Raw genomic sequence first — 13,581 nt, forward strand, 5'->3', positions numbered from 1 at the left:
GGCGTGCATGGTCATGGGAGCAACCCAGAGGGCTGCTCATCCAGGTGGCTAACACAGAAGGCTGTTTTCTCTCACCAGAGTGGTATACAAAACCGAGCTTTTGGTTTTTCTAAAAGCCACAATAGCACTGTGGTTGTGTTAAATACCGGAATAACAAACAGCTACGGTATTTCCAGTACTGTTAAAACATATGTTTTCCCAAGACAGGAAAGGCCCCAAAACTTTACGATTTGTTGATTTTCTTCGAATATATTTTTTTGTCATTTTTTTTTTTTTTACTCTTCAGTCACGAGGCATGACAACATTTTAATCATAGCACATTTCATCTAAAGAAAACGTCTTTGCACTAAACAACATTCAAATAAAACATGGCACAGGACAAGGTTTCCTCTTGTTTTCATAGTTCAGTCTTTGAAATATCAAATCCTTTTCTTTCAAAGTATTCTGTACATTAAAATGGAAAACTTTGACTATTTTCATTTGTTTCTTTAAAAATGAAGTTGTATTTATATATCTATATATATTTATATATCCTCTTCTTTTGATTTAGCTTTTTTGTAAATTGTGCAAATTCAGCAGTAACACAAGTGGCACACCACTGGAGAGAGTAGGTAGTTGATAAAAACACACCACTGGAGAGAGTAGGTAGTTGATAAAAACACACCACTGGAGAGAGTAGGTAGTTGATAAAAACACACCACTGGAGAGAGTAGGTAGTTGATAAAAACACACCACTGGAGAGAGTAGGTAGTTGATAAAAACACACCACTGGAGAGAGTAGGTAGTTGATAAAAACACACCACTGGAGAGAGTAGGTAGTTGATAAAAACACACCACTGGAGAGAGTAGGTAGTTGATAAAAACACACCACTGGAGAGAGTAGGTAGTTGATAAAAACACACCACTGGAGAGAGTAGGTAGTTGATAAAAACACACCACTGGAGAGAGTAGGTAGTTGATAAAAACACACCACTGGAGAGAGTAGGTAGTTGATAAAAACACAACATCTAAAGCTAAATCACAACAAAAAAAAAGGATCTGAAAATCAAAATGACGTCCATGAAAGTTGATGAAGTCGCTGACAAGTCAGAAGCTTCCATTGAGAGGGGAGCTATATACATGAAGTCCTTTCTCCATAGCCCCCCTAATAGATAGATATTTATATATATATATATATATATCTCCTGGCCTCTTTAGCCAGCTGCTTCACAGTCCCGGCTGTGGGTAGATGGATCAAGAAAAGAAAAACTGAAACCAGTGATGAAGACCGTTATGATAAGACACTTTCTCAGGGTGACAGACGTTACGTGTTTATAAATGAAGGGTTGTTTGGATGGGCCGGAGCCCAGGCCTAACTCTGGTGGGTCTCCAGTGTACTGCTTGTGTCCTTGCAGTCCTAATGCGTTGTGTTGGGGGTCAGGGGCTGGCGTTAGTGAGAGAAGGCCTGGCTGCTACCCTCTCCGCCCCTCAGTGGCGGGCCGTTTCTCAGCTGGCCAGGGCCATGGTGTCGATGACCTGCTCCAGCTTACTGCGCAGTCTCTGCCTGCGAGACTGCTCATCCTTCTGCAGCGAAGACAGGATCTGGGGAGGGAGGAGAGAGGGATGGAGAAGAGAGCGATGAGAGAGAGGAAGACAGATCATCAGGGTGGACCATCAGCAGAGAAAGTCTATCAGAACATCTGTCAGTCTATGTAAACAGCTGTTGAATCAAACATGCTGTCATGGTGGCATGAGCAGGCAATTTATTGATATTTACAATACCAAAGGCATACAAACAGTTGATCTCTTCCCCAACTAACACAATACACTTGTTTAGTCATAGATAGGTGTGAACATGGAACGCTGAATTTCTACTATATGACATTGCATAGATGACAAATTTGATCAAACAGGCGGATGACTGTAGAAGCTATAAGAGGTGGATATACATAGAAAACACAGCTGAGGTCCTGTATGTACTATGATATTATGGGAACTGGAAGAGGAGGTGCTGGTGGGTCCATCAGAGAGCTGTGTACTAGCTGTTAGGGTGTCATGCAGCAGGCTGCATTATGGACTGCTAATGCGCCTTGTGTTAGTGCTGTTGTGAGGAATGGGGGGGGGGGGGGGGACCCTGCAGCCGCACACAACAGGATAATAAGCCTTAATGAAGGGGAGCGGCTGCTTAAATGGAGGCAGCTGCAGCTCTCGCCTCAACCACAGGAGCCAGCACTGCAGATAGAGGAGGGGCGAGAGAGGGGTCGAGATGGGGTCTGATGCTGACTGGAGATGACTGAATATACCCCACTCACTTCCAACAACACTCTACCATTCCCACCACCGACGCTCTCTACCCCCACACACTTTGAAAAGGCAAGCAGAGAGGCTGCTTGAACCTCTTACAGCCCACAGTCAAGGCACTATAACCGACAAGGTAAGAAGAATTGTCTGAGCCGACAGAGCTACACATTGTTTACGTGTTTGTGAAGGCCGTAACGGGAAAGGGGATACCAAGTCAGTTGCACAACTGAATGCATTCAACAGAAATCTGTCTTCCGCATTTAACCCAACCCCTCTGGCCTTAATCAAGGGCAGAACAGCTGATTTTTCCACCTCGCCAACTAGGGGATTTCAACCAGCGACCTTTCGGTTACTGGCCCAACGTACTTAACCGCGAGCCTACCTGCCACCCCAGGCACACAAACTCAGAGTGAGTACAGTACAGAAGCTATCCTAGCACTGCCTTCCTGCCTGGCTGGCTGGCCGACTGTCTGTCTGTCTGTCTGTCCTAATGTCTGGGAGTGGACGGAGGGGACAGAGAGGAGGGAGATTATGCACTGCTTCATTATCTCTTCATTTCCACAGCCTAGTCTTTGTTAGTTACTGGCCTCAGCCCTCTCTAGGCTGCTTGGCTCAGCTCAGGTCTGGACAATTTGCACAATGTGTACACTCTCATTCACATCTCTGACATGGAGTAGCTATACTGCACTGGCTCTGCCTGAACGAATAAGCAATGTTTCAAGAATGATTAGTCCCTCTATTTTGGTGGGAAAATATATTTATGCACATGCAATTAATGAACTTCTTGAAAGGATAGCACATGGGAGAATAAATAAAACACATACTTTACATCCAATGTGGTCAATTAGCTTCATAATATGTACATTAATGGTTTTAATAGCTGCATGCAATTATGGACATCTACTCAGTAATCTATTAATTGAATTAGAACGCCCACATTCCATTCATCAGGAAAACAAGAGGGCTCATAGCTGGTGCTTCTGCATCACCCCTTCAACATACAGAAACAATGGCGATTCTATTCTGATCTCTTCATATTGTGACTGACAAATCTAACTCATTTTAATAATATATCTATATCATTATGATGCCTATGATTAATATCTTCATAATATACTGGTGACTCACCTCATCTTTGTACTTGATGATATAGGAGTAGATCTCATGCAGGGCACTCATGCTGTTGAACTGGCTGAGGTGCAGCCGGGACTGTTCAGCCAGGTAGGCACTCATGTCCTGGTCGCTGATGGCCGGCATACGAGAGATGTCGGAGTAGTACCTGCAGGACAGGAGGAAAGCAGGAGAGAAGAGGGGTTAGGACTGGAGAGGACACCTGGAGAGGACACCTCTTTAGTTAGGTATGTAAAGGACTGGATTACAAGGAGAAGTACTTGTCAACAACCGTCTGGTCAACTCTCCATCACCAAAAACACCTCTGATATAATTTGATCAACTGTTTACATACTAAGTACATACTACTGTACATCTGCTTGACATAAACCACGAGATGGACAATCTTACAGTCTGTGGAGTTGAGATCTGTGTCATAAATACCTCTCCACCCAGTTCTTGTAGTTAGGGATATCCTTTGCGTAGAGCAGCTTGTTAGAGGGCGAGTCTTTGCCCAGCTTGTGTTCTGATGTGGAGCAAGAGTCCATGAAGGTCTGGGCCACCACAGACAGACAAGCATCTGTGATACTGTTCTTATGGATGTCAAACACAAACTGGGGGTTCTTGATCACGTTCACCCAGAACCGCAGCGGCAGACTGGGATGGGAGAGGAGATGTTTCATCATGAGGAGATGTGTCAACAACCATTCACATTATACAACCAAAACATACAGGTACTCAATGTCTGTAATGTGTCTCACCAGTTACTCTTCCAGGTGTGCCGTACGTCCGAGTCTGATATGGAGTGTTTGTCGGCCTGCTCGTCCAGAAAGTCAAACATGTACTTGATGGCGAGAGGCAGGGCGCTGCCACGGTGGGCCGTGCTGAAGATGGTCTCAAACAGGTCGTCCACAAACTTCTGTAACGTACCCTGAGGAGAGGACAGAGGTTTAGTTGTCAGGGTTATTCTCCAATTACACACCTACAGATTTCAAATCAACCAACAGAGATTCATTTCTCCACACAGCGACCAGCATCTTTAAGGGGGAGTGGCTGTGGAGAGGACGCCACATTTTGCTGCTCCAACATCAAAGTACTGAGATGTGCTGGTTTAGCAGACAGACGTATGTGAGCTATCGGAATTCCTTTCACTTCTCTGCATCACGCACCACAAAACATTCAATCCAACAACAAATGACCTGTCTCCTGCTATTTTCTCTTCTCTACCCCTTTCTATTTATCTATCTTGTTTTTATTACGACTCGAAATTGACCACCCAAGAGGCTTGTAAACAGCATCTAATTTCCATGGTTTTCTTCCCCTACAATTAGGATGGAAACAATCAGCTCAGAGGCAGTTAGACGAGAGGAGAGTGGCAGGCAGGCAGGCAGGCAGGCAGGCAGGCAGGCAGGCAGGCAGGCAGGCAGGCAGGCAGGCAGGCAGGCAGGCAGGCAGGCAGGCAGGCAGGCAGGCAGGCAGGCAGGCAGGCAGGCAGGCAGGCAGGCAGGCAGGCGAGAGGAGAGTGGCAGGCAGGCACTGTTTGGCCAGTTAACAGGGACTTGGCTGATATGAGGAACGCCAGAAGAATACAACACAACAACGGAGGCTGAGCTGTTAAAGAGACAGGCATATCAAGGGACTATCGAGAAAAAAAAGAGGTCCTCTTCACACAGGAAATACTGTTTACATTTTCGTGGTCCTAGAGTCAGGAAATGGAACACATTGAGTGGAGTTACTGCTTTCAATACATGTCAAAAATGATAATTGGCAAAAATGGAGTTCAAGGTTTTCATCTGACAGCGACGATGTGGAGTGCATTTCAGTGACTTACTCAACATTCAGATGAGTTGACTTACATCAACAGTACTGTACATGTCTTTTACGAAGGTGTGATATACAGTAGGCTGGCCTGGTGTCTATGTAATCTTACCTTGGTGGCGAGCAGACGGGTCAGATAGATCTCAGAGACCATCTTGCTGCCCCGGTCTCCCTCGCGCTGGTCAGAGTGGTCGTGGTTCTTGACCAGGTGCCACAGCTTGGTGCCACTCTCCAGGTCAGGGGTGATCATGGGGGTGCGGGAGCGCAGACTGTCTGGACTGCTGGCTGTCCGCAACATGCTCTCTGAACGGAGGCAAGAGAGAGACAGGAACATCAGGACAAAGACAGGTTCATCAGGAACACACAATGCAGAGGTCTTAAGAGGTCAATGGAACAAGATGACCAGAACAGAACACCAGTCTGACTCCCTGGTTCCATGCCCTATTGTGTTGTGAGAGCTTCAACTTGAGTTCAAACAGTGATACGCACTCATATAAATCACATATTCCAGGTCAAAATTATGCCTTCAAAAATGTATCTGACCCTTGCCAAGCTCTGCACATAGTGGACAAACATAAATTAGAAGACAAACATATTTAGTCTGGTGACTGACTAAATAACAGTCCCATTTCGTCTAGTGAAGAAAGGGCTCTTTGGGCTGTCTATCTGTCTGTCTGTCATCCAGCCAGAACAAAGACCATGCCAGCATGAGGAGCAGTGTCAATCTGTCTGTCACAAGGTCACAGCCCATGATGCACTGGGACCTGACCCTTGAGATGGAGAAAACATTAATGAGCAAGACAACAGATCCCTGTAGCCTCTCTTATTGTCCGTCAGTGAGGTGGATGGATGGAGTGATTAGGCCTCAACTAAGGAGCGAGGAGAGTTAGCCGACTCATTACTCTCAATTGGCAGACTCTAACTAATTGGCAAAGTGGGAGAACGAAAACAGTGTGCCTCATTTAATTGAGGCAGGGCCAAGAGAGGAGATAGGAAAGAGAATCTGCTTTCCGTCTTATCATTAGCACACGTTTTTACACCAGCCCTTCCATCTTTATCTCCCTCGCTTGTCCCCATGCCCTCTCCCCATCCCAAATGACCCATAATGTTATAGTGCTGGATATAATAGAACCCCATACACATTACACCAATATCCTTCCTGCTTGTGGTAGTGGATGAGTCAGGCTGTACAGGCTCCATTGTGTGAGTCTCCTCTCCTCCCTGGGGCAGACTGCCTCCATGCATTGCTTTATTAATAAAGGTGTGAGTGTCAAACTTCATTACGGTAAACCAAAGGATGCCTATCTACCGCGTTCCTCTTATCAGCCAGCCTGCTGTAGTTGCAGCCGGCATGGGAGGGAGGCTGCCTGGTGAGGAGGCTGGGAGGGTAGCCAGAACGCAGGGGCGTCAGTCCCTCTCTAATGTATGGAGGGAGGGATGAGAGGAGGGAGGGAGAGTGAGAGAAAAAACAACTTCAATCTCTGTCTATCTCTCTCACACCGTCTGAATGATGACGTGACGCTCGGGGCTTCTGAGTTTCGGATGGCAGGGAGGGCCCCCTGGTTTTCAGGGCGAGAGGATGAGAGAATTACATCTCAGAAACTCACTGACACATAGAGACTAATGTGTGTCAGTGGTTCTGGGCTTGTTGATGCTTTCCGCTAGACCAAATCAAAAGAACAGTGGGGCATCAGAGCAAGACAACTGCCTGGAATGTTCCCAATTAACTCTACTGAGATCTGGGCCTGTACTCACAAAGCGTCTCAGAGTAAGAGTGCTGGTCTAGGGTCAGTTTAGCCTTTTCAATCATAATAACTAACAGCGGGACCTGATCCTAGATCAGCACTCTTTAGACACTTTGTGAATATGAGCCCTGTAGTACTAAAACAGCGCGCCAGAGACTATCTCCTGCCACACGTATGCCATGGGTGGGAGTTAAAACCAGTGATGACCAAAGAGGAAAACAAAACCAGTGTGACTAAGATTGGTCTCTATGCCAATGACCTTCTTTGAGACCCCATTATCAGCTTGTTCACACCGGAACATTCTGTAGTCACTCTCCTAGCAGCCAATAGGTCTCCTGTATTCCTACATCTATTGTACATTCATCATGAGGTTGCTACTACTACTGCTGCTGCTGCTGCTGCTGTTGCTACTGCTGATTGAGTGCCTGTAATTCCATGGCAATCATGTCCATTGGCTTCTGGGGGAGAGTGGTGCACGTTTACTTCCCCTCTTACAACAGCCAGGGCTGGGCGATCCTCTCTGTGGACGAATAAACCAGCCTGCCTTTCACTGGCCTGTCAGCGTTGCTATTGTTGCTACCCCTTATCAACACAACGACGAACATAAGGAGAGGGAGGGAAAACAACAACAAAGGTGAAAGCTTTGGAAAAAGGTTTTTGCCAGGGAGCTGGTTACACTGATGCGGTGTGGAGCTGAGGCTGTGTTTAAAGTTGTTAGCTATTGGTCTTCAGTCTTTGGAAGGAGGAATGAGCTGTCTGATGTAATGCCTGTCATTTCCGAGATGGTGAAAATGCCTATTGGTGGATTTATGGTTATCTCAGTTCAGAGAGGCTGAGAAAAATCTTGCTTACTACCAAGAAAGACAAACCAAGAGAGCAAAGAAAGGCAGAGATTGAGAGAGAAATTAAGAGAAAAAGAAAGATGAAGGAATGACTCACCATATCTGCTGAGAGACTTGGTGAAGGTAGAGGAGTTGGATATGTTGTAGGCTGAGTTCTGCTTTGGCACCAGAGCGATCACTGAGCCGTCCGTCACCTACAAGGAATGAAAAACAATGGTTTGTCTTATAAATGCTGTCCTGTCAATCACTCCATCCACTGTCTGTTTGCATAGATAAAACCGCCAGGCAGTACACCCCAGCCCACCCACCACCTCTCTCTCCTCTCACCTGATAGTGGGCCAGTGTGTTGAGGTGTTTCCAGTCATTGTCGATCTTTGTTGTGACATCCTCATCCTGAAGGATGATTCTGGCCATCCTGCCCTGACGCCACTCTGTGATGAGGAGGATAGGAGGATGAGAATAGATTGCACGCCAACGCACACACACTGTAAACACACACTGTAAACACAATCTCCTCCTGGTGTTCTTACCCAGGTCCATGTCCCCAGCCTTGGGTCTCTGGGAGTAGGGGCTGCCCTTGTACACTGCATCCAGCAGCTTCTCCTTCACTTGGGTGATGGTGTCACAGTTCAGCCCCTTCACCGTCACCTCCGGGGCGTTCTCGTTCTCCGGGTTCACACAGTGGAGTGTCTGACAGGGGTGGGAGGGGCAGAAATTAGGTCCAGCTCACGTCAGCTTACTTAGTTGGCATTTGCAGGAATTTGAGTCGCATACTCAAGAAGCAAGCACTAATTAAGGTCACTGAGGTAATGCAAAATCCTATCGCCCTTAATGCCTTCTCAAAGGTAAATCATATATTTGATCAAATATCATTATCGCCCTGTAAAATATGTATATTTGAGAGTACTAACCAGGGTCTTGTAGTCAATCTGCTGTCTGATGAGCTTGTCTTCACTGAGGGAGTAGCGCGCCTCTCCTGTGATGGAGTCTATAGGCCCCTTCTCCATCTGCTGCTTCATGGCACAGTACAGCATGAACAGAGGCTCGCCCGCACACTCCTAGAGACACATGGACGCAGGTCATCAGTGACAGGCAAGGGCTGTATCTATATCTTAACAGGTATCCATATAGCAATGGACATCTAAATTGTTAAAAGGTTTTCAAAACAATTATAATAAATGCAACAGATGGAAAATGAGATATTAATATTGACTGAATTACAGCACATAAAACATTTTACTGGCACGGACAAATAATGAATGGAGTTCAGGAATTTGGGTGGGAATTCAGGTATTACATTTATTGTAAAATGTCTCCATTCATTTCTTAGAATGCACTCATAAATGTGACTCATGTCAGGAAACTAGGCGTATGTCACATGTCACTACTTCACAGGAGTGGCATTTGAACGTAAACATTTATTTTAGAACAAAATGCTTTTTTTTCATGTGCCTTAATAACAAACTTGTATTCCAATAAAATTGTTAAATTACGAGTCTAGTTTGGTTTAGCTACGAAAAAAGACAGGAACCATCCCGCTAGCCATGATTGGCTGAGATAATGGATGGGCTGGACATGCGATGCGATGAGTTTGGATTGGTCTGCCATGTAGCTTGCTTCTGTCTTTAACATGAGCTGTTCACTATGTGTTTGTTGACAGTCCTTTCTACTGTGCCGTTTTTGAAATATTTATTTTTTTAACCTTTATTTAACTAGGTAAGTCAGTTAAGAACAAATTCTTATTTACAATGACGGCCTACACTGGCCAAACCCAGAAGACACTGGGCCAATTGTGCGCCGCCCTATGGAACTCCCAGTCACAGCCAGTTGTGATACAGCCTGGATTCGAACCAGGGTGTCTGTTGTGACACCTCTAGCACTGAGATGCTGCACCACTTGGGAACCAATATAACATTAGCCAAAGTTTTGCTACTTTTCTCAACAACATTTATGCCCTGAATTTAGCAGGCGCTATCGACAGGTCAGTTGGAAAAGGTAATGGGCTACTTTCTGCACACACCACGGTCAGTGTGAACCGGAGTGACTTGACACAAATCTGGCCAAACAAGATGTACTGTAGCTACAAACAAAACGGAGTTAAATGGTTCCAGTCTGCCGTGAATCATTCATCCATGTATACAGGTAAGAGTCTAGCTACATTTTCAGATATAAATTTCAAATTTTGTCAGAAGTTTTTATTGCAAGTTAAAGCATACCGTTAGTTAGCTAGCAAACTTTAGCTTGCTGGTTCGCTAGCTAACGTTACATGTGATCTGTGTAGAAATATTACTCGAATCAGAAATCCATTTGCATAGCTAGATATAGCCTAATGTTAGCTAGCTAACATTGAAGCTAGTTTGTTAGCTTTAGCTACCTGCAGATTCATACTACAGCTATGACAATGTTTGTATTGGTAGTAGTATGAGTTGAGATTATTCCGGTTAATTGTTTAGCTAGCTAGCTACATGTCTAAACAAAAGACTCCATTTCAGCCAGATTATTACATGACCTATCCGCTAGATGTTGCTGGGGTGTGGTTATATAATTTCCTTCACATGACCCATCAATTTAGACAAGTGTGTCGGGTAAGCATCATCTAATAATGATAAAATATTTTTTTAATATTTTAATCTGGACATTTTCTGTTTTTGATATTGCTACTATGCAAGTAACCACTTCACTGTACCGTTTACACCTTCTGTATCCTGTGTGTGTGACAAATAAACCTAGATTTGATTTGATATAGCGTGTTTACCACATGGCCTCGCATGTGAATCCTTAAAGAGATGGGTGGGGCTAAGGCTTAAGAGGGTGTGAACGATGCTGAATGGGTGTAGACAAAGAAGAGCTCTCCAGTAGGTGTACGTACCAAAACACTGAAGGGCCTTTTTCTCAAAAGTGGGTTTACAAGTTTATCAGCTTTCAAAGCAGAATTACTTTCCCATTGTTCCTCAACTGCAGTGTATGATATACCATTTTCTAGCTCTGAATCTCTACTTTTATCCAATGTAAAAAACACCATTTCAAATTTTGCTACATAAGACCGAATCGAGGATTTACATAAATACACTGGGTGTATTTGCACATATGAAGACATTAACATAAAGGGGTGGAACAGGGCTGCAACAACCAAACACTTGCTCTGTCTACCCTACCATCACTCACCTGCTCTGTCTACCCTACCATCACTCACCTGCTCTGTCTACCCTACCAGCACTCAACTTCTCTGTCTACCCTACCATCACTCACCTGCTCTGTCTACCCTACCATCACTCACCTGCTCTGTCTACCCTACCATCACTCACCGGCTCTGTCTACCCTACCATCACTCACCTGCTCTGTCTACCCTACCATCACTCACCTGCTCTGTCTACCCTACCATCACTCACCTGCTCTGTCTACCCTACCATCACTCACCTGCTCTGTCTACCCTACCATCACTCACCTGCTCTGTCTACCCTACCATCACTCACCTGCTCTGTCTACCCTACCATCACTCACCTGCTCTGTCTACCCTACCATCACTCACCTGCTCTGTCTACCCTACCATCACTCACCTGCTCTGTCTACCCTACCATCACTCACCTGCTCTGTCTACCCTACCAGCACTCAACTTCTCTGTCTACCCTACCATCACTCACCTGCTCTGTCTACCCTACCAGCACTCAACTTCTCTGTCTACCCTAACATCACTCACCTGCTCTGTCTACCCTACCAGCACTCAACTTCTCTGTCTACCCTACCAGCACTCAACTTCTCTGTCTACCCTACCATCACTCACCTGCTCTGTCTACCCTACCATCACTCACCTGCTCTGTCTACCCTACCATCACTCAACTTCTCTGTCTACCCTACCATCACTCAACTTCTCTGTCTACCCTACCATCACTCAACTTCTCTGTCTACCCTACCATCACTCAACTTCTCTGTCTACCCTACCATCACTCAACTTCTCTGTCTACCCTACCATCACTCAACTTCTCTGTCTACCCTACCATCACTCACCTGCTCTGTCTACCCTACCAGCACTCAACTTCTCTGTCTACCCTACCAGCACTCAACTTCTCTGTCTACCCTACCATCACTCACCTGCTCTGTCTACCCTACCATCACTCACCTGCTCTGTCTACCCTACCATCACTCACCGGCTCTGTCTACCCTACCATCACTCACCTGCTCTGTCTACCCTACCATCACTCACCTGCTCTGTCTACCCTACCATCACTCACCTGCTCTGTCTACCCTACCATCACTCACCTTCTCTGTCTGCCCTACCATCACTCACCTGCTCTGTCTACCCTACCATCACTCACCTGTGCTGTCTACCCTACCATCACTCACCTGCTCTGTCTACCCTACCATCACTCACCTGCTCTGTCTACCCTACCATCACTCACCTGCTCTGTCTACCCTACCATCACTCACCGGCTCTGTCTGCCCTACCATCACTCACCTGTGCTGTCTACCCTACCATCACTCACCTGCTCTGTCTACCCTACCATCACTCACCTGTGCTGTCTACCCTACCATCACTCACCTGCTCTGTCTACCCTACCATCACTCACCTGTGCTGTCTACCCTACCATCACTCACCTGCTCTGTCTACCCTACCATCACTCACCTGCTCTGTCTACCCTACCATCACTCACCTGCTCTGTCTACCCTACCATCACTCACCCGCTCAGTCTACCCTACCATCACTTACCTGCTCAGTCTACCCTACCATCACTTACCTGCTCAGTCTACCCTACCATCACTCACCTTCTCAGTCTACCCTACCACCACTCACCTGTGCTGTCTACCCTACCATCACTCACCTGCTCTGTCTACCCTACCATCACTCACCTTCTCTGTCTACCCTACCATCACTCACCTGCTCTGTCTACCCTACCATCACTCACCTGCTCTGTCTACCCTACCATCACTCACCTGCTCTGTCTACCCTACCATCACTCACCTGCTCTGTCTACCCTACCATCACTCACCTGCTCTGTCTACCCTACCATCACTCACCTGTGCTGTCTACCCTACCATCACTCACCTGCTCTGTCTACCCTACCATCACTCACCTGCTCTGTCTACCCTACCATCACTCACCTGTGCTGTCTAGACTGCCTCAATTACTGTTGTCACACACTCTTGCATAATTCAAGTGTGTCAATAGCAGGATACCCTCGGATTGGCTCTAGATTACACCTATCTAAACATACTTCACAGTTTTTTTGCGAGATCAGACATAACATCACTATAATCCAAGTGTTCATTTTCAGAAATGGTTTTATTTTAGCACATCTAATTTGTTAACATTTCAACCATATTAAACTTTTTTCAATTTCACAAAAATGGAACACATAAAAAAAAAAAGATCTTTCTTCTCTTTCTTGTGATGTGTGTCGAGAAAGTGTGTTAAATCCCTGACTAAGCTTTATTGTTATTATACATGTAACGGAAAGCCGGCTCGGGCAAGAGTATAAAATAGTAAAATTAAAGCAATCTGGTGAGATGTACGTCACAAGTGGATTTTGCACCCCTCAAACACAGGAAATATGCTGGCAATGAGGCAACGCTGTGCTCCTGTGTCTTCTCACTGGCCTAGGGGACAGAGCGCTAGGCGCTCTCATATAAAGATTTTCTGCATTTTCACTATCACGTGCACTTGCCAGTCAATAGTGTCATTATCCCCAGCTCAGGCTCAAGAAAAAGTTTCCCTCTTAAAACGAGTATCAGTTTAGAGCAGAGTGACAGAGAGGGCGGCCAGGTGGCAGCTGAGTCTGAAACTAACAAGA

At 45.8% G+C, this 13,581-nt stretch overlaps 1 protein-coding gene across 1 annotated transcript in view; it reads right to left on the reverse strand.

Moving 5' to 3' along the window:
* Positions 1-1,134: 1,134 nt before the first annotated feature.
* plxna1a (plexin A1a) overlaps positions 1,135-13,581 on the reverse strand; it is a 238,802-nt gene continuing 226,355 nt past the window's right edge. The window contains exons 23-31 of the mRNA XM_039008029.1: positions 8,707-8,853; positions 8,326-8,485; positions 8,123-8,226; positions 7,893-7,989; positions 5,321-5,511; positions 4,152-4,321; positions 3,835-4,047; positions 3,409-3,559; positions 1,135-1,581 (exon numbers count right to left, since the gene is read on the reverse strand). Of these exons, the coding sequence (XP_038863957.1) occupies positions 1,486-1,581; positions 3,409-3,559; positions 3,835-4,047; positions 4,152-4,321; positions 5,321-5,511; positions 7,893-7,989; positions 8,123-8,226; positions 8,326-8,485; positions 8,707-8,853 (1,329 nt within the window). The 3' untranslated portion in view covers positions 1,135-1,485. The remainder of the gene's footprint in view (positions 1,582-3,408; positions 3,560-3,834; positions 4,048-4,151; positions 4,322-5,320; positions 5,512-7,892; positions 7,990-8,122; positions 8,227-8,325; positions 8,486-8,706; positions 8,854-13,581) is intronic.

The sequence above is a fragment of the Salvelinus namaycush genome, chromosome 14, assembly GCF_016432855.1.
Source record: "Salvelinus namaycush isolate Seneca chromosome 14, SaNama_1.0, whole genome shotgun sequence".
NCBI lineage: Eukaryota > Metazoa > Chordata > Actinopteri > Salmoniformes > Salmonidae > Salvelinus > Salvelinus namaycush.